Source organism: Ranitomeya variabilis, chromosome 3 (genome assembly GCF_051348905.1).
Source record: "Ranitomeya variabilis isolate aRanVar5 chromosome 3, aRanVar5.hap1, whole genome shotgun sequence".
Lineage (NCBI taxonomy): Eukaryota > Metazoa > Chordata > Amphibia > Anura > Dendrobatidae > Ranitomeya > Ranitomeya variabilis.
In genome coordinates, this window is record NC_135234.1 from 165,649,338 (window position 1) to 165,671,595 (window position 22,258).

Here is a 22,258-nt window from a genome sequence, read left to right on the forward strand (position 1 = left end):
GAGTGGCATCGGCGAGCAGTGGGTCACATGAGGCAGGAGCTGGCGGCTGTGGCTAACTCCTGTGCCTATAAGAAACAGGCAAAGAAGAAACAGCATGCCCTTATAATTGAGAAACACCCAGGCTCATTAAACTTGAATATTTATTTCAATAAAAAAAATCATCAAAACACACAGGACACAGTGACAATAAAAACATTTAAAAACAAATTTGAAACATTCAATATTCATTCCTAATAATACAGAACATGACCTACCGCAACTGCCAACTCGAACTCACAATTGGTCAATATGGCCTCCAAAGCATGTGTATAGAAAACACTTGATAGCAGCAAAACTATGTGTAGCAGCAGGCCTGTTATATAATATTATTATACAAGTTATAAACACATGTGAAAAGGTAAAAAGGCCTAACTATTCACAGCGCCATATAGAAATCAGGTAAAAAAGATAGACATGACGAGTCCTGAATACCTAGAATGGGACTTAACCCAATATGCCCACATCTATATGAGTTCACTAGTATGGAACAAGTCTAATAGCCATATCACCTAGTAAACTCGGGCTGAATGACTCTACATGCAATGTACTAATATACGAAACCTGTTTTCAGCGGAGGCAGGGAAAAGAAGGCCAAAGCCCACAATCGGAGCATGAAGAAAAACGGTATAGAGCCATGAGAGCAGAAGCGGGTGAGCACCCCACGCGTATCGCCACCACAGTTGTGGCTTCTTCAGGGGAAGAACATGAATGTAACTCCTGTGGCTGCTACTAAAGAGAAATGGATATTCAGTGCATTCCACGCCCATGAAGGGCAATGAATATTCATTTCTTTTTAATAGCGTCTTGGTATGACTGGCCCCCACCCCCATCCTGGTATGTATGGCCCCATCAAAAATCATTAAAAAAAAGAAAATCTTACACATCCCGGCGCTCCCTCACAGCATCTTGTTCCGACACCAGCAGCTGCTTTATGCTTGTATGCAGCGCATGGCAGGGGCTTCATGTGTTGCTTGCAGCTGCTGGAATACTCACTGACTGTTGGGCTCTCCATGCTTGTGTATTGACTGTCACAGAGCCGTGACACATACAGCTGCGGTGCTGATCAGCCGGAGCAATCCAGGTATCCGGGTTCCCTCTGCAGCTTATTATGTAAGCGCTATAGCTTGCCGAATAAACCCTGACCCGATCACATTCACTCATCTCTACTCAACACACCGTTTGTGCACTGTGAGGTGCCCAAACTTTATCTTGATCTCCAAGTTTTAAGTCTGAGGTATGCAAAGTATAATTTGTGTAAAAAAAAGTCTGCAATATTCCGCTGTTGATTCAACAGAAATGGTCAGGCGAATTAATACACTTCCGCAAAGCCATAACGATAATTTGGGGAAACACGGTTGATGAGTGAAATTCCAATACGTTTCTTGAAAGCATAAGGACCTTTCATTATGTCACTTACCAGCTGACTGCCAACAGCCAATCACGCAGTTCCTATTGATGTTAATGGGGAAAGAAAATAAGCTGCCTGCCGATGAGTCACACCAGAGTTTGCAGAAGAACCTGTAGGGTTGTGGCAAGTCCTGACGTTTAGGATTTTTTTCAATATATTTTTTTTAATCAAAACTCCAAAATACATGGAAATTATATGAAAATAATCAAACAACTTTTTAGTCGCAGACCTGTGTAAGTAATTAGGACAGGTAGCAAAGCCTCAACAGCTTGGAATTTTTGTCCTCCTACACCATCTCCTCATTTTCAACAGACTTGCCCTCCCATCCTGAACAGCAACATTGTTGCATCCATCCACCTTCCTCATTCTTTTCATTCTTGATAGGTAAAGCTCTGTCAGGCCGTTTTATAGCTTGAGACCCAGGGTGACAAAATTCATACATTTTGCTGTGCATCAAGCCGCAAAGATCGCACGCTGAATGGCTCCCTGTAAACTGCAACCATTCCATTTCAACTGAACCAATGCAATTTTCCTTTGTTTTGTCTTCTGTTTTTACATTTTGTTCTCTGGTAATAGTGTGTTAGAGAATGCAAAATGTGACGAAAAAAAAATTCTATATGCTTTCGTTTATTTAAATTAATTTTCAAAGTTTTGAAAAAAATGATTTTCTGTGTTGCGTGTCTTAACGTTTTTCTTCAGAAGCTCAGGCCAGCACCAAGATAAACAGGAAAAAAACACCATTCCACTCAACTGTACAGGCTTCCACCTGATACATCACAAGAGTATCTCTTAATATTTTACCCATGCGGACCAAAACACATTTTGAAAGGCATTTCCAAAAAGTTACATTATATAAAATTTTCAAAAAATTCACATGCGCCTCCTATGCTCCTAGCCACATCTGTACCAAAATTCATGTTGGGATGTCAAAGGGATCATACTTGAAAAAAGTAACTATATGAACAGTGTCAATTTGAAAATCTCGAGTTCAGATCTGTTCAGCCTGTGATCCAAGAGTGTAGGATCTGTTTTTCAAATAAAAAAAAGTTTAATGACTTGTCCTGATCCTAAACCAGGCAAATCTACTATATAATTGTCTTAAGGGTCACTTCAGTCTTTCTGTCCTTCTGTCTGTCTGTCACGGATATTCATTGGTCGCGGCCTCTTGTCTGTCATGGAAATCCAAGTCGCTGATTGGTCGCGGCAAAACAGCCACGACCAATCAGCGACGGGCACAGCGGCAAAATGGCCGCTCCTTCCTCCCCGCAGTCAGTGCCCGCTCCATAATCCCACACAGGGTTAATGGCAACGCTAACGGACCGCGTTATGCCGCGGTGTAACGCACTCCGTTAACGCTGCTATTAACCCCGTGTGACCAACTTTATACTATTGATGCTGCCTCTGCAGCATCAATAGTAAACAGATCTAATGTTAAAAATAATAATAAAAAAAAAAATCGTTATATACTCACCGTCTGTCGGCTCCCGCATCCAAAACATGCCTTTCCCGCTCCTCGCGACGCTCCGGTGACCGCTCCATGCATTGTGATCTCGCGAGATGATGACGTAGCGGTCTCGCGAGATCGTTACGTCATCATCTCGCGAGACCGCAATGCACTCTTGAGACCGGAGTGCGCGAGGAGCGTCGGTAACCGCTTCGCCTGGATCCGGGGGCCAACGGAAGGTGAGTATATAACTATTTTTTATTTTAATTCTTTTTTTTTTTTTTTTTTTTTTAACAGGGATATGATGCCCACATTGCAATATACTACATGGGCTGTGCAATATACTACATGGCTGTGCAACATACTACGTTGGCTGTGCAATATACTGCGTGGGCTGTGCAATATACTGCGTGGGCTGTGCAATATACTGCGTGGGCTGTGCAATATACTGCGTGGGCTGTGCAATATACTGCGTGGGCTGTGCGTTATTCATGCGTGGGCTGTGCGATATTCTGCGTGGGCTGTGCGATATTCTGCGTGGGCTGTGCGATATACTACGTGGGCTGTGCGATATACTACGTGGGCTGTGCAATGTACTACGTGGGCTGTGCAATGTACTGCGTGGGCTGTGCAATATACTGCGTGGGCTGTGCAATATACTGCGTGGGCTGTGCAATATACTGCGTGGGCTGTGCAATATACTGCGTGGGCTGTGCGTTATTCATGCGTGGGCTGTGCGATATTCTGCGTGGGCTGTGCGATATTCTGCGTGGGCTGTGCGATATACTACGTGGGCTGTGCGATATACTACGTGGGCTGTGCAATGTACTACGTGGGCTGTGCAATGTACTGCGTGGGCTGTGCGATGTACTGCGTGGCCTGTGCGATGCACTGCGTGGCCTGTGCGATGCACTGCGTGGCCTGTGCTATATACTGCGTGGCCTGTGCTATATACTGCGTGTGTGGGCTGTTATATACAACGTGGCTGTGTTGTATGCTATGTGGGCTGTGCTATATACTCCGTGGGCTGTGCTATATACTCCGTGGGCTGTGCTATATACTCCGTGGGCTGTGCTATATACTCCGTGGGCTGTGCTATATACTCCGTGGGCTGTGCTATATACTCCGTGGGCTGTGCTATATACTCCGTGGGCTGTGCTATATACTCCGTGGGCTGTGCTATATACTCCGTGGGCTGTGCTATATACTCCGTGGGCTGTGCTATATACTCCGTGGGCTGTGCTATATACTCCGTGGGCTGTGCTATATACTCCGTGGGCTGTGCTATATACTCCGTGGGCTGTGCTATATACTCCGTGGGCTGTGCTATATACTCCGTGGGCTGTGCTATATACTCCGTGGGCTGTGCTATATACTCCGTGGGCTGTGCTATATACTCCGTGGGCTGTGCTATATACTCCGTGGGCTGTGCTATATACTCCGTGGGCTGTGCTATATACTCCGTGGGCTGTGCTATATACTCCGTGGGCTGTGCTATATACTCCGTGGGCTGTGCTATATACTCCGTGGGCTGTGCTATATACTCCGTGGGCTGTGCTATATACTCCGTGGGCTGTGCTATATACTCCGTGGGCTGTGCTATATACTCCGTGGGCTGTGCTATATACTCCGTGGGCTGTGCTATATACTCCGTGGGCTGTGCTATATACTCCGTGGGCTGTGCTATATACTCCGTGGGCTGTGCTATATACTCCGTGGGCTGTGCTATATACTCCGTGGGCTGTGCTATATACTCCGTGGGCTGTGCTATATACTCCGTGGGCTGTGCTATATACTCCGTGGGCTGTGCTATATACTCCGTGGGCTGTGCTATATACTCCGTGGGCTGTGCTATATACTCCGTGGGCTGTGCTATATACTCCGTGGGCTGTGCTATATACTCCGTGGGCTGTGCTATATACTCCGTGGGCTGTGCTATATACTCCGTGGGCTGTGCTATATACTCCGTGGGCTGTGCTATATACTCCGTGGGCTGTGCTATATACTCCGTGGGCTGTGCTATATACTCCGTGGGCTGTGCTATATACTCTGTGGGCTGTGCTATATACTCTGTGGGCTGTGCTATATACTCCGTGGGCTGTGCTATATACTCCGTGGGCTGTGCTATATACTCCGTGGGCTGTGCTATATACTCCGTGGGCTGTGCTATATACTCCGTGGGCTGTGCTATATACTCCGTGGGCTGTGCTATATACTCTGTGGGCTGTGCTATATACTCTGTGGGCTGTGCTATATACTCCGTGGGCTGTGCTATACACTATGTGGGCTGTTATATACTACGTGGCCGGCCGCGAACAATCAGCGAACTTTTCAGAATATTTTCCTAGGCTCGAGTTCATATGAGTAAATCCAGCAGAGGGCGCATCACCGCGACTCGAGGTAACTACAGTACGTTCCCCTGCATTCCATTCATTCACCAAGTTTTACAGTCAGGAGCACAGCTGCATTAGCAGAGCTCCTGGGTGTAAAATGATTTAACCCCTTCAGATGGATTTACAGCGTGGGACAAGACTAACGACGGAAGGTATGGAATATTGTTGGTTGTTTTTTTTAACTTTATTTCAGGTGACAAGGGTCTTCAGGTGGATTAAGAGTATAATAAAATATTAAAACACCATGTGTCTTTATTTCATTAAAATACTTTTTAATAATGTGTGTGTTTTATTAACCATTTCGTACTATTGGATTAACAATGGATAGGTGTCATAATTGATGCCTCTCCATTATTAACCTGGCTTAATGTCACCTTACAATAGCAATGTGACATTAACCCTTCATTACCCCATATCCCACTGCTACAGGGGAGTGGGAAGAGAGGCTAAGTGCCAGAATAGGCGCATCTTACAGACAGGGGTTGCGATCGCCGTTATTAACCGTATAACGGCGACTGCAAAAAAAAAAATACGATTTGCCATTTAATTTCTCTCTCCTCTGATGTGATCACACATCAGAGGATAGAGAGAAATGGGGTCCCCCATCTCCTCCCCTCCCCCCTCGAGTACCTCCCGGTGTTCCTGGGTCCTCCTGTCCCCCCCCCCCCCCCCCCCCACAGCCATCAGCACCTTCGTTCGGTAAGAAAACGGCAGGCGCATGCGCAGTGTGCCCGGCGAGATCTCCCGACCGGCACCTGGTAGCAATAGGAGATTTTTCCTATTGGTTCATAGACCCGATCACAGTGATCAAAATAAAAAAAATAGTAAATAAACCCCCCCTTTACAACCCCCTTAGTTCGGGAACAATAATGAAATTTAAAAAAAATATTTATTTCTCTTTTTCCATTAGGGTTAGAGTTGGGCAAAAGTGAGTTGGGCTAAAGTCAGGGTTAGGTTTGAGAGCTAAAGATAGGGTTGGGGCTAGAGTTATTGTTAGGGCTAAAGTTAGGGTTGGGGCTAAAGTTAGGGTTGGGGCTAAAGTTAGGGTTGGGGTTAGGGGTATGTCAGGGTTAGGTTTGTGGTTAGGGGTGTGTTGGGGTTAAGGGTGTATTGGGGTTAGGGTTGGAGTTTGAATTGGGGGGGTGTCCACTGGTAAGGCACATCCGGGGCTCTGCGACCTCAACATGACGTCCACAGACCATTCCAACAAAGTCTGCATTCCAAAATGGTACTCCTTCTCTTCCGAGCTCTGCCATGCCTCTAAACTGTGGTTCCCACTCCCCCCCGCCCAACAACTTTTGGGGTCCAATTTCTCCGGATACCCTTGGGAAAATACAATATTGCGGGCTAAAAGATAATTTTTGTGGGAAAAAAAATGATTTTTTTGTTTTCATGGCTCCACATTATAAACTTATAAACATCTGTGAAGCACTTGGGGTTTCAAAATGCTCAGCACACATCTAGATAAGTTCCTTGGGTGGTCTAGTTTCCAAAATGGGGTCACTTGTGGGGGGTTTCTCCTGTTTAGGCACATCAGGGGCTCTCCAAATGTGACATGTCGTCCGATCTCAATTCCAGACAATTTTGCATTGTAAAAGTCAAACAGCGCTCCTTCCCTTCCGAGCTCTGCTGTGTGCCCAAACACTGGTTTACCCCCACATATGGGGTATCAGCGTACTTAGGACAAATTGCACAACAACTTTTGGGGTCCAATTTCTCTTTCTACATTTGTGAAAATAAAATAACTGGTTCTGATATAAAATGTTTGTGAAAAAAGTTAAATGTTCATTTTTTCCTTCCACATTGCATCAGTTCATGTGAAGCACGTAAAGGGTTAATAAACTTATTGAATGTGGTTTTGAGCACTTAGAGGGGTGTAGTTTTTAGAATGGTGTCACTTTTTTGAGTATTTTCTATCATGTACACCCCTCAAACTGACTTCAAATGTGAGGTGGTCCCTAAAAAAATGGTTTTGTAAATTTTGTTGCAAAAATGAGAAATCGCTGGTCAACTTTTAACCCTTATAACTTCCTAACAAAAAAATTTTTTTCTAAAATTTTGCTGATGTAAAGTAGACATTTGGGAAATGTTATCTATTAGCTATTTTGTGTGACATCTCTCTGAATTAAGGGCATAAAAATTCAAAGTTTGAAAATTGCAAAATTTTCCAAATTTTCGCCTTATTTCTGTTTTTCTCATAAATTGAAGTCTTATCGAAGAAATTTTGAAACTAAAATGAAGTACAATATGTCATGAAAAGAGTGTCAGAATCAGCAGAATCCGTTGACGCGTGCCAGAGCGATAACCTCATAAAGTGACAGCGGTCAGAATTGTAAAAATTGGATTGGTCATTAACCCCCTTCACGACCTTGCCCTTTTCCGTTTTTTGCGTTCTTGTTTTTCACTCCCCTCCTTCCCAAAGCCATAACTTTTTTATTTTTCCGTCTATATGGCCATGTGAGGGCTTGCTTTTTGTGGGACAAGTTGCACTTTTGAACGACACCATTGGTTTTACCATGTTGTGTACTAGAAAACGGGAAAAAAATTCCAAGTGCGGTGAAATTGCAAAAAAAAGTGCAATCCCACACTTGTTTTTTGTTTGGCTTTTTTGCTAGGTTCACTAAATACTAAAACTGACCTGCCATTATGATTCTCCAGGTCATTACGAGTTCATAGACACCAAACATGTCTAGGTTACGTTTTATCTAAGTGGTAAAAAAAAAAATTCCAAACTTTGCTAAAAAAAAAATAAATAAAAAAATTGCGCCATTTTCCGATAACTGTAGCGTCTCCATTTTTCGTGATCTGGGGTAGGTGAGGGCTTATTTTTTGCTTGCCGAGCTGTCGTTTTTAATGATACCATTTTGGCGCAGATACGTTCTTTTGATCGCCCCTTATTACATTTTAATGCAGTGTCGCAGTGACCACAAAAAACGTATTTCTGACGTTTCGAATTTTTTTCTCGCTACGCTGTTCAGCGATCAGGTTAATCCTTTTTTTTATTGATAGATCGGGCAATTCTGAACCTAGCGATACCAAATTTGTGTAGGTTTGATTTTTATTTTTTTTTTTATTTTGAATGGGGCGAAAGGGGGGTGATTTAAACTTTAATATATTTTTTTTATTTTTTTTACATTTTATTTTTTACTTTTACCTTGCTTCAATAGCCTTCATGGGAGTCTAGAAGCTGGCACATCTCGATCGGCTCAGCTACATGGGAGCTCCTATGTAGCTGAATTCCTGCATTGCTGAGAGCGCCGACCACATGGTGGCGCCCATAGCAATCCAGCATCAGCAACCATAGAGGTCTCAAGGACCTCTGGTTACTATGCAGACGCATCGCTGACCCCCGATCATGTGACGGGGGTCGGCGATGCGCTCATTTCTGGCCCGATGGCCGGAAGAGGCGGTTAAATGCTGCTGTCAGCATTTGACCGAGGTATTTAACTAGTTAATAGCGACGGGTGAATCGCGATTTCACCCGCCTCTATTGCGGGCACATGTCAGCTGTTCAGAACAACTGACATGCCCCGGCTTTGAGGTATGCTCAGCGCCGGAGCCCTGCATCAAAGCAGGGGATCCGACCTCCGCAGTAATAGTACGTGGCTAGGAAATGGTCTAGTCACTTTCACCGTTCTATTTTTACAAAGCTCGTAGGGTGCATTAGACTGTATGATCGATAGGTCTGCCCGAGTGCAACCTGATTTGCAATGTAGTAAACTACTTGAATTTGCATGTGTTTGAGCATGTATATGAGCAGCATAAAGTGGTGAAGAATTGTATTTTGCAGTAGTCAAACTGGAGCTTAAAGGGCTGTCCACTATTGGGACAACCCATTCTTGATCAAAATGTTTGGCCCAATAAAATATGTCCTATACTCTCCTGCAGTGCCGTTCCTGCAGTGTCTGCACTCGCGGTATCGGGGCTCCAGTGCTGTTTTTGGGATGCAGATGCCCAATTACCGCTGATATCGCTGTCCCCCCGCCTTCGAACAAATCGAACATGAAGAGGTAGTCCAGGCTGCAGCTGATCTTGGACTTCCTCTTCCTGCTCAATTCGACAGAAGGCGGGGACAGTGACGCCAGAATTTCAGGACAACTAACAAATGGTATATTTATGGGATGGAAATCGCTTAAATTCTCTCCTGAAAGACTGATTTATTTTTAGAATGAGGATTAAACGCCTTGTCTAAGAGACTTAACAGTTGTCATGAAGATAACTTCTCTAATAAAAATTAAATTCTGAACTTCGCAGCCATGATTTGTGACCTTTTTTAAAAGCTGTTTTTTTTTTTTTTTTATACGTCTTTTAGTAGTAGTCAATTAAGTCTACAGAGTCCTGGGCTCTAAAATGTTCTTTATGGGGAACGCGTTGGTCTGCATTGCTGGTCTTTAATGGGTTACAGTAATCATTTTAATTATATGCTTTAATGAATTCAGCAGTGCAGTGTTTGTAAATGTACCTAATATCCCAGGAATTTACTGATTAGAGATGAATTCAGTCTGATTTACCATTGTTAACTGGAGTACTTGCACTTGAAAACACAATACTAGAAAATCAGATTTCTCAGTCTGTAAAATGGCAGAACAGTGAATGTCACACGAGCGTTTCTACTGAAAAGGCAGTCATCTCTTATTTACAGTATGAATTGCGTACCAATTACTCGCGCGCACCCTTCTGCTCTCACCTTGCTAGCAGATGGCACTCTATGGATAAACTGGAGGGTTCACTTTTTACTTTTTTTTTTTTTTTCTTTTTTTTTTATAGGAATTGCCAGTATTGTTCCTAAATAGTTTTTTTTTCCCAGACTACCTTTAAAGCTGCTTTTACACATCAGTTTTTTGCAATCAGTCACAATCCGTCTAATGTTGAAGAAAACTGATCCATCGCAGATTGTGAAAAATTGATGCGACGGATCCAATTTTTCAACGGATCTGACTAGCTGATGCAGCTAATTGGATCCTAAAAAAATCGGAGCATGATCAGTTAAAAAAAAAACAAAAAAAAAAACCTGAATCCGTAGCCGGAATCCGTCATTTGACGGAACTGGCGCCATAGGGTTCCATTCTTGCAAATGACGGACTGCGACCGATCCGTCGCTGTCCGTTTCTTCGACAGGCACAAAAAACTTTACTATGTCGTTTTCTCTGGCCGCCGGAAAAACAATTTTCGACGGGTCCGGCGAAAAATGGATGAAACATGAGGCCATCCGTCGCGAATACAAGTTTATGAGAGAAAAACGGATCCGGTGGCAACTTTTGCCGGAACCGTTTTTTTCAAAATTCGATAGATTGTGACTGATGGCCAAAAACTGGTGTAAAAGCAGCCTTAAAGGTAGTCTGGGGAAAATAAAACTATTTAGGAACAATACTGGCAACTCCTATAAAAAAAGAAAAAAAAAAAGGCGAAAACTGGTGTGTGAAAGCAGCCTAAGCCAGGGCCATATGGCAATATCACATCTAAAGATTTTTCAAATACGTTTGGGTTGTGATACAATTGTTGCAAAAAAAAAAAAAAGCTGATTGAACATTTGGCCACAAAAACGCCCCCAGTTTTGCCAGCAAAGTTGTGTGATGTGTCCGTTTACAGCTAAATAGCAATTTTACAATAGTCACACAATAGCAAGTCTGATCGCAGGCAAACGTCATACAGTGGGGAGATTTGGTAGGCCGAATGAAGCAGAATTCTAGCATGCTGTAATGTGGGCCCAAAAATGGTTTTCATGACCTGCACCGTATGTTAGATACTTTCTGTGCCCTGTCTGACAAGGGGGCATGAGTTAGCTAAAGTGCGCGTGGCATATTGGAAACTGGAGGCGATCTACAATTCGACCATGGTGGCGCACATTTCTGAAGCAGAGTAAACCACCTAAAAAGTGGATTAAACAGACAACAGTATTAAAAAAAAAAAAAAATTATCAACTGCATATGAACCATTTTTTAATACTATCTAGTCTAAGATTCCAAATTTTTAAAAAACAGAAATGGAAAATTGTAATGCAAGAATTAGTCAGAATTGATAAATTGGTCCCAGTGTCTGTTTTTGAAGAGATGTATATAGCCAGACCCTCTCCCCTTTTTTTCCCCCCATCCAACCATCCAGGTTTACATGTTTTACTTGCATCCCCTTTTTTGCACAAACCCTTTTAAGTGTTAGGATCCAGGGTTTTGGTGCTGTACGCATAATTTAATGGCTTCCGAAATGAAAAGTGGCATAGGTGATTTGAATGGCAGGAATCAGGTCACTGCTTTAATTTTTTTTTATAAAAATAATTTTTTTATTGATTGTTTTGAACATTGGATAGGATAACGTAATCTAGGATAGGATATAGCATCAGCAACGAAACTGTAAATTACCAAAAGTACGGTACATATACAAATCTTACTTGTCAGACAACAGGTCCGCATAACTTTTTTAAAATAGTATACAGATACATAGATCTCAGTCAATGCCTTGTAATTAATTTTTTTTAACCTTTGCCATCTCTATTGTTTCCATTGTAAGATCTCCACTTTTTGTCAACATTGTTTCACCTTTTCACAAAAACTGTCACTGCAGTAATATTTTGCCAAAGCAGTGAGTACCTATGACTTGGGCAACAATTTTCCATGTGCATCTTTAGCTCTTCTACCAGCAATGTCTCCTCCATCCTTTCAATGGGAGTATGATCCTAGAGCGAAATAGGTGTCCTGCCAGTTATTGAACACATAAGGAAGTAGGATTGTCAGCAAGAAATGAACTATGAAGTCAAGTTTTTATTTTTATTTTTTGAATGTTGTTATAAAAATAATCCTGGAGTATTTCAAAGTTAATTTCTATGAGCTGATGAACTATTTTTGTGCATAAATCACCCCTGCTTCCTGAGCCATGCACATGTGACAAGTGTTTTGAGTGATTGGTGGGGAGATGTGGGTCCTGCTACCGCCTTCCACTGTATCTTATGGTTGATCATATGTTAATAAAACAAAAAAGTGTAGCTGCCCTATCGGCTCACTGGCTTGTGAGCCCAAAATATAGCAGTCTTTAGCAGTCATCTCATTATCAAAACAGACAGGATTACAGTGTAAAATATACTGTATGTATTTATTATATTTAGAATTTAATTACAGGAAAAAAAACTAAACAAAATATCTGGATTGCTTTATTCACTGTTGCGTAGACTGGTAATATTTATTTCCACTTAAAATAAATCTGCTTTTTTTTTAGAATGCTGCCTTTCTTTATGGCCTTGGATTGGTCTACTTCCATTACAATGCATTTCACTGGTAGGTATTCTAACTTTAATGTTTTAGAATTTACTGATGTTGTGGGCCCTAAAATGCTTGGGTGTTTCTAGTGGTAATCTATCATAGTCTCTCTGAACTTAACTCTGAATTGCAGATACCTAGGTAAACTGCACCCTTTGAAGGGACTCTCCAGTCGAAATCAACATTTTTAACTATAGGATCGGTGTAGAGTTCTGGTCTCCTGTCTGCCCACAGCCTTAGTCTGACACAAGCCTACACTGCCCTCTATAAGGAACAGCACAAACTATGCCGATCGGGTCAAACGGGGCCGTTTCTCAGGCTTTTCTGGACACTCCACGAGACTTCTGTAATCTTTTTGGGAAGAAGCAGATGAAGGACAAGAGCCCAGCAACTTTGTCAAGCACTTTCTAGCAAAATGAAATAATAATAAATACGTGTACTGTGCATGTTGTGGTGACTGTATTGCTATAGAAAACAAACAAATACAACCACACTCTGTGTTTAACTACTAGTGATAAGCGAGTATGCTCGTTACTCGGGTGGCCTCCGAGTATTTGGATGTGCTCGGAGATAGTTTTCGTCCCTGCAGCTGTATGATTTGCGATTGCTAGACAGCTTGAATACGTGCAGGGATTTCCTGTTTGTTAGGGATTTCTCACATGTGTTCAGCATGTCTAGCAGTCGCAAATCATGCAGCTGCAGGGACGAAAACTAAATCTCCGAGCACATCCAAATACTCGGAGGCCACCGAGCATGCTCGGGAAAACCAGAGTATTGAGCATACTCGCTCATCACTAGTAACTACTAATAAACTGAACATTAATTTTACGAATTTTACTCTGCATTACTACTACAATGCCGTGCGAAAGTATTCGGCTTCCTGGAACTTTTCTATTTTTTCCCACATATCATTCTTCAAACATAAAGATGCCAAATGTAAATTTTTGGTGAAGAATCAACAACAAGTGGAACACAATTGTGAAGTTGAACGAAATTTATTAGTTATTTTAAATTTTTGTGGAAATTCAAAAACTGAAAAGTGGGGCGTGCAATATTATTCGGCCCCTTTAACTGAATACTTTGTTGCGCCACCTTTTGCGGCAATTACAGCTGCAAGTTGCTTGGGGTATGTCTCTATCAGTTTTGTACATGGTGAGACTGAAATTCTTGCCCATTCTTCCTTGACAAACAGCTCGAGCTCAGTGAGGTTTGATGGAGATCGTTTGTGAACAGCAGTTTTCAGCTCTTTCCACAGATTCTCGATTGGATTGAGGTCTCGACTTTGACTTGGCCATTCTAACACCTGGATACGTTTATTTGTGAACCATTCCATTGTAGATTTTGCTTTATTTTTGGGATCATTGTCTTGTTGGAAGACAAATCTCCATCCCAGTCTCAGGTCTTTTGCAGACTCCAACAGGTTTTCTTCAAGAATGGTCCTGTATTTGGCTCCATCCATCTTCCCATCAATTTTAACGATCTTCCCTGTCCCTGCTGAAGAAAAGCAGGCCCAAACCATGATGCTGCCACCACCATTTTTGACAGTGGCGATGATGTGGTCAGGGTGATGAGCTGTGTTGCCTTTACGCCAAACATATAATTTGGCATTGTTGCCAAAAAGTTCGATTTTGGTTTCATCTGACCAGAGCACCTTCTTCCACATGTTTGGTGTGTCTCCCAGGTGGCTTCTTGCAAACTTTAAACAGCACTTTTTATGGATATCTTTGAGAAATGGCTTTCTTCTTGCCACTCTTCCATAAAGGCCAGATTTGTGCAGTGTACGACCGATTGTTGTCCTATGGACAGACTGTCCCACCTCAGCTGTAGATCTCTGCAGTTAATCCAGCGTGATCATGGGCCTCTTGGCTGCATCTCTGATCAGTCTTCTCCTAGTTTGAGATGAAAGTTTAGAGGGACGGCCGGATCTTGGTAGATTTGCAGTGGTATGATACTCCTTCCATTTCAATATGATCGCTTGCACAGTGCTCCTTGGGATGTTTAAAGTTTTGGAAATCATTTTGTATCCAAATCTGGCTTTAAACTTCACCACAGTATCATGGACCTGCCTATTGTGTTCCTTGGTCTTAATGATGCTCTCTGTGCTTCAAACAGAACCCTGAGACTATCACAGAGCAGGTGCATTTATACGGAGACGTGATTACACTCAGGTGGATTATATTTATCATCATTAGGCATTTAGGACAACATTGGATCATTCAGAGATCCACAATGAACTTCTGGAGTGAGTTTGCTTCACTGAAAGTAAAGGGGCCGAATAATATTGCACGCCCCACTTTTCAGTTTTTGAAAATCCACAACAATTTAAAATATATTATTGAATAAAAAAATATTTTTTAAAAGTTATCGACAGACTTGTACCCTTATAATCGCCTTTTCGGTTTTCCACTGGCTACTCGGGATTCAATTTTTCTTTGTCTACTGGCTAACACTGTAAAATATACAGTACAGACCAAAAGTTTGGACACACCTTCTCATGTAGAGATTTTTCTGTATTTTCATGACTATGAAAATTGTACATTCACATTAAAGGCATCAAAACTATGAATTAACACATGTGGAATTATATACTTAACAAAAAAGTGTGAAACAACTGAAAATGTCTTATTTTCTATGTTCTTCAAAGTAGCCACCTTTTGCTTTGATGACTGCTTTGCACACTCTTGGCATTCTCTTGATGAGCTTCAAGAGGTAGTCACCGGGAATGGTCTTCCAACAAGCTTGCAGGCGTTCCCAGAGATGCTTAGCACTTGTTGGCCATTTTGCCTTCACTCTGCGGTCCAGCTCACCCCAAACCATCTCGATTGGGTTCAGGTCTGGTGACTGTGGAGGCCAGGTCATCTGGCGTAGCACCCCATCACTCTCCTTCTTGGTCAAATAGCCCTTACACAGCCTGGAGGTGTGTTTGGGGTCATTTTTCTGTTGAAAAATAAATGATGGTCCAACTAAACGCAAACCGGATGGAATAGCATGCCGCTGCAAGATACTGTGGTAGCCATGCTGGTTCATTATGCCTTCAATTATGAATAAATCCCCAACAGTGTCACCAGCAAAGCACCCCCATACCATCACACCTGCTCCTCCATGCTTCACGGTGGGAACCAGGCATGTAGAGTCCATCCGTTCACGTTTTCTGCGTCGCACAAAGACACTGTGGTTGGAACCAAAGATCTCAAATTTGGAGTCATCAGACCAAAGCACAGATTGGTGACTGTTGGTCTTCCTTTCCTGGGGCGGTCCTCATGTGAGCCAGTTTCTTTGTAGCGCTTGATGGTTTTTGCCACTGCACTTGGGGACACTTTCAAAGTTTGCCCAATTTTTCAGACTTAGTGACCTTCATTTCTTAATGATGGCCACTCGTTTTTCTTTACTTAGGTGCCTTTTTTTTTGCCATAATACAAATTCTAACAGTCAATTCAGTAGGGACTATCAGCTGTTGTATTCAGCAGACTTCTGCACAACACAACTGATGGTTCCATCCCCATTTATAAGGCAACAAATCCCACTTATTAAACCTGACAGGGCACACCTGTGAAGTGAAAACCATTCCCAGTGAATACCTATTAAAGCTCATCTAGAGAATGCCAAGAGTGTGCAAAGCAGTCATCAAAACAAAAGGTGGCTACTTTGAAGAACCTAGAATATAAGACATAATTTCAGTTGTTTCACACTTTTTTGTTAATTATATAATTCTAATTCCACATGTGTTAATTCATAGTTTTGATGCCTTCAGTGTGAATGTACAATTTTCAAAGTCATGAAAATCAGAAAAATCATTAAATGAGGTGTCCAAACTGTGTCTGTACTGTATATAAATATTTCTTCACCTCTGTGTAATTCTTATATATTTCAATTATCACTGTCAATAAAATATTGTCAATTTTCATTGTTATTTTAGGGCAATTAGAGCATTTCAGGAAGTGCTTTATGTCGATCCCGGCTTTTGTCGCGCCAAGGAAATCCATTTACGACTTGGACTTATGTTCAAAGTGAATACGGACTATGAGTCAAGTTTAAAGGTAATCATTATTTTGGGGAGCTGTTCACTGTTCATGAACCCCCTGCAGTTGGGGCTTTGTATGTTTAAATGTTGCTTGTATTAGACAGTGTGTGTGTTCTCTACATGCACAGATTGCAGATTTGGTCAGTATTTTAAAGGAACCAGTCATGTTCCCAAATGTTATTAACCTGTATGTATAAGGTTGATCTGCAGATTACAATGCTGTCTGGCCGCTTTACTTCAATTGCAAATACTGGTAGAAAATTATCTTTATTCCATCCAGGACTGTTCGCCTTTCAGTCACTGAGGTGTGCAAGGAGCAGCTACACCCGTTGCTCTTAGCATTGACTGCAGCAGCTTTGGGCACACCTATGACACAATGCCTCTGTCTTTCGGGGAGAAATGACGTTAATTTTCTCCCGGTAGTCACGCTTTCAGTAAGGTGCCGGACAAAGTTGGAATGCTATTTATCTGCAGATTAATAGTGTTTGGCGACATGACAGGTTCCATTTAAAGCCAGTGTCAAGCCTCGATGCCAAAAGTAAAAATCTTTTCAATGTTTTTCCCCTTTGTCTAGAATCAACTCCTCGTTTTGGCTTACTAAAACTGATGGAAAAATAGGAAAAATACTGACTAAGTCTGCACTGTGTGAAATGAGCCCTCAGAGCGTTTGATATATGCTCCTAGATTAAGACTTGTTTCCTGGTGATTCTTCTTGTGGGCCAAAATTGGTTGATTGTTAAAAATGGACCAATAAGTAACCTTTACAAATTCTCAGAATGCTGATTGCTGTACCAACACATTCTGCATGGGAAAGCCCAGGAGAATTACAGGGGCTCGTTCTCCTGTGGATCGACTGGCAAATCCATTGAAAATGTGCATCCAATTTGACTATAGCAAATCCTGAAGGTGTTGCCATCAACTTAGAGGAAATATTTATTTTTTCTATCATTGTCCACAACGTTCTACTGGATAAGGTGATCAGGAATTATCAAGGTTGCTGATCAGCTTACTGATATTCCTCGTGTTCTTATTAATGAAGAATGGAGAAAACAGGAGGAAGTTTTTCAGTTGACGACAAATGCTTTATAGTAAACTACCATAAACCTTCCATAGGATCCTATTACTTGTAAACATATAGTGCCAAAAAAAAGAAAGAGTTCCTCAATATAATTCTAAGCTGGCAATATTACTGGAGGAATATACGGTACCCTGCTCTGACTTTTGTATACCCATTTAAGTGTTCTGCTAGGCTTATATGATATGATTGGTAGCTTCTCTCTAGTGAGTCTCACAAACTTACACTAGTAAAACACATATGTGGCACTGAAAACTGGAGAAGATGGCTATTGGTGAGCACATTAAAGGGGTTGTCCGGTCTAAAGCTACATAGTGACTGCAAACTTGTGAAGCCTCACGGCGCCCTCATTACAAGGATTCTCCAGTGTCGGGAGTGACTATCGTGTGACTGCGAGTATGTGATTTGCATACAAGTTCAGACTAGATGGCTGTAACACGTGTATGGAGTGAGCCTGCGCCTATCTAGTTGGATTGTAGTCGGGAATATGCACATCACATACTCACAGTCACATAATTGCCCTTCACAGTGCCAGCACCGAAGTCACATAGTGACTCAGACTTTTAGCTTTAGACGGGACAACCCCTTTTTTAATAGCTCAGCAGCATGGAAACATGTCATCCTTGGCATCCATCTGTGCCCTCGCAACATGATTATGGGTTGCCTTCATAGCCGGGAGTCTTATGGCCAGGAGTCTGTGGAAGACCTCCATGACGTCCATCCTGGACCCCCATTGTATATAGTAATACAAAAGTCCTACAGCATATAGTACAAACAATTGAACGATCGCAGGCTCGAATCCTCTAAGAGGATTAATAAATACACTGAAAAATAAAATTAAAAATTTTACGCTATTAGGGTATGTGCACACGTAGGCCGTCTGCTGATTTTTCCACACCTGTTTTTGTAAATCCGCAGGTAAACCACACTGCGGATTTACCGCGGTTTTTGTGCAGATTCCACCTGCGGTTTTACACCTGCGGATTACTATTATGGAGCAGGTGTAAACCAAAGCGGAATCCGCACAAAGAATTTACATGCTGTCAAATTCTTCCAATAGCCATAACTTTTTTTTTTTTTTTTTTCCAGCCATTTAATTGTAGGAGGGCTTGCTTTTTGTGGGAGACGAGTTGTATTTTTGAATGACGCCATTCGTTTTACCGTATAGTTTACCGGAATATGGAAAAAAATTGAATTTGCAAAAAAGTGCAGTTTCACAATAATTTTTTGGGGTTTTTAATTTACATTGTTCACCATCTGGTAAAACTGACCTGGCAATAGGATTACCCATGTCAGTAAGCTGACCATTTAAGTGGTGAAAAAAAAATCATAAATTTGTAAGAAAAAAAACATTTTTTGCTTTTGTCCCTATTTTCCGAAACCTGTAACATTTTCATTCTTCAGTTCTTTAGGATCTGGGGCTGGGTGATGTTTTTGCTGCCTGAGCTGACGTTTTTATTGATACCATTTTGTGGTATAAACAATGTTTTGATCGCCTCTTATTGCATTTTACTGCCTTTCTCAACCCAGCAATACCAAATGTGTATTTTATTTTTTTCAATTGTTTTCTTTTTTAATGGGGCAAATAGAGGGGTGATTTGACGTTATTATTTCTGATTTTTAAAAACTTATTGAGGCGCTCCCAATAAGGGGGATATACATCACCAGTCCAGGCTGGGGGTGGGTGTGTGTGTGTGTGTCTATATATGTATATATGTATATATATATATATATATATATATATATATATATATATATATATATATATATATATATATATATATATATATATATATATATATATATATATAATGGAAACAGCACAAGCTCACCAATGGGTGCCAAGCCTCCTGGGCAGGACGGCCCACTCATCCACCCAAATATCATACCAAGTGAAAAAAGGAAGGCAGCACTCCAATTCTTGAAAAAGGTGAAAAAGCTGTGACGTTTATTTCAGACCCACATCTCTATACGACGTTTCGGCTCACACTGAGCCTTTCTCAAGGCTTGAGAAAGGCTCAGTGTGAGCCGAAACGTCGTATAGAGATGTGGGTCTGAAATAAACGTCACAGCTTTTTCACCTTTTTCAAGAATTGGAGTGCTGCCTTCCTTTTTTCACTTGGTAGGTATATATATATATATATATATATATATATATATATATATATATATACATATATATACACACACACCTCCCGGCTGTCACTGTCAGGGCTCCTCACTAACACAGTACGGTATGCTGCTACCAGCTCCTCGTTCGATATAAGTCCCGTCCGACAGCAGGCTTATATCGGGTCAGAAACCAACCCCGGGTATTGTATAATAACCAACTGAGCGTGCGGACATGGAGATTCGTGAATAGAGATAAGAGCAGCCCAAGGTTAATTTAACAGATATGCGTGTATACAGTCAGGAGTGTAGTACAAGGGTAGGGTATAGATAGGTTGCCATTACCATGTTATGTAGCATGTGACCACAGGGAGGCGCTAATAGATCTTTGTTACGTGATTCCCTGGCCGGGTCAGCTAACGGGCCTCCTGCCAGTAGAAAGACTGAGTCCAAAATGAGGAGCTGCCTATAATCCCCTAGACTGCCCCCTCCCACACGCTGTGCCCACCCCTGGGCTTGTGCAGTCTCTATCCTCCCATATCTGAAAGTATGGTTTTCTGTCTGTGGGGAAAGCTGTGGGTTTGATGTGTGCCCGCAGCAAGAGGGATGGACAGATGATATCTCGCTCACTTTTCTGACTCCTGTGCTGTCTTTTCTTCACTGCCTTCTTATCACCTCTTTTCTCTTGCTGTTTGATCTTCCCTTGCTGGCAGTGCAGTCTCTGGAGATTTGTGAGAGAGGTGTGGACTGGGCCACGTCTGACACTGCAGCTGTGGGAGAATACAATGGGGGGTAGCATGTGAAGAGGACTGGGTATTCGTCCTGTGACAGTGGTAGGTGCAAAAGACCGAGGAGTAGAGCTGTGACAGCTGCACTTCCTGCTTTCTGGTCTCTCCTTTCAAATGAAACTTTACTCAGAGGAGGGAGGCGCTCACTGGACATTGTCTTTTGCACCCAGTTTGTCACCGGTAACAGATGATTGGACAGCTTGATCCAATCAACTATGCCGCTGCTTCGCACCACGCTATTATGCAGATGTAAGAAGAGTGCCTGCACAGATGAATGTGGGGTGGGGTTGAGACAGGACGTGGTCTCTGTTGTGATGTTACGTCCAGTCTCTGACGGGCAGGAAAACTCTAGATGGTGTGTGACCAGTTCCTCCAGAAGCGGGAGTGAGCTGGTCACATGCCGAAGTGAGGTATCTGTGCAACCATGCAGGATGCAGGAAGTATATTGCACATTGTCAGCATACCGCAACCTAGGTACACACATACAATATTGAAAAGCCCGGACAACCCCTTTTTAGTATTAATCTTATATGATGTACACCCTGCCCACCAACAGATAAGCATGGCTGATGTGACAGTTCCACATCCGTCCCTGACCAGGCCAGTTTTTCTTTTTGTCTCCCAAGAGCCTCAGTTGTTTGCATCTGTATAGATGTATGAGGACCTCTTTTTTTTTTTTTTTGCAGAACAAATTGAGGTTTTGAGTGATGACATTTACTTTAGTTCAATACCATACATATCAATTCAGCATTCATTATGCAATAAATTTAAGGCTTCTTTCACACTAGCGTCGGCCCGACGTGCCGACGCGCGTTGATGCCCGACGTGGGCAGCGGAAGCAGTCTTACGACTTGCCCCATTGTAAGGTCCAGGAAGGAGGGGGCGAAGTTTCGGCCGCGCATGCGCGGTCGAAAATGGCGGACACGATGCACTAAAAAAGTTACATGTAACTTTTTTTGTGCCGACGGTCCGCCAAAACACGACGCAACCGTCGCACAACGGTTGCGACGTGTGGCCATACGTTGCAATGCGTCGCTAAGGTAAATCTATGGGGAAAAAAACGCATCCTGCAGACAACTTTGCAGGATGCGTTTTTTCTCCTAAACGACGCATTGTGACGTACAGCAAACAACGCTAGTGTGAAAGTAGCCTAAGCTGCTAATTATATTCTCCAGATCAGTAGAATTAAGATAATACAAATGTATATAATTTTAACTAATTAAAATATTTTAAAAAATCTGAATTTTGTAAATAAAATTTACATTTTTTTCCCTGTTTTCTAAAATCCATGTTTTGTATGAGGTTTTTTTTTTTTTTTTTTTTTTTGTACAATGAGAAGTAATTTTAGTTTTTGTCGTTTTTGTAAGGTGTGGCGACTCCTCCGATAAAAATACCTGTTGATACCAAGTATACTTTATTTGTTTTCGTTTCTTTAAGTTTGGGAAAGGGTGTTTATTTTTTTTAATTTTTGTAATTTTTTTTGTCTTACATTCTTTTAGCCCCTTATAGTATACCTGAACTTGCGATCTTTTGTGCAATACCCTAGGGTAATTTAGTACTGCAGTATATTGTATATTTTCTAATCTCCTATGAAGCTAGCCTATGGACTTAGGAATATCAATAATGGCACGTCCTCTGCCATGTTAACCCATCATGGTGAACGGGCGGGTAATGACACTTCCTCCTATCCCCACATGTGCCATCTCCTGTCAGCAGGTGCCAGTTATATTATAT

The 22,258-nt window shown here is 42.0% G+C and overlaps 1 protein-coding gene across 3 annotated transcripts in view; it reads left to right on the plus strand.

Annotated features, from left to right (window-relative positions):
• Positions 1-22,258, plus strand: part of KDM6A (lysine demethylase 6A) — a 223,882-nt gene that overhangs the window by 121,101 nt on the left and 80,523 nt on the right. For all 3 annotated transcript variants that reach the window (XM_077294825.1, XM_077294827.1, XM_077294826.1), the window contains exons 5-6: positions 12,491-12,549; positions 16,448-16,568. In XM_077294825.1, coding sequence (XP_077150940.1) covers positions 12,491-12,549; positions 16,448-16,568 — 180 coding nt within the window. The remainder of the gene's footprint in view (positions 1-12,490; positions 12,550-16,447; positions 16,569-22,258) is intronic.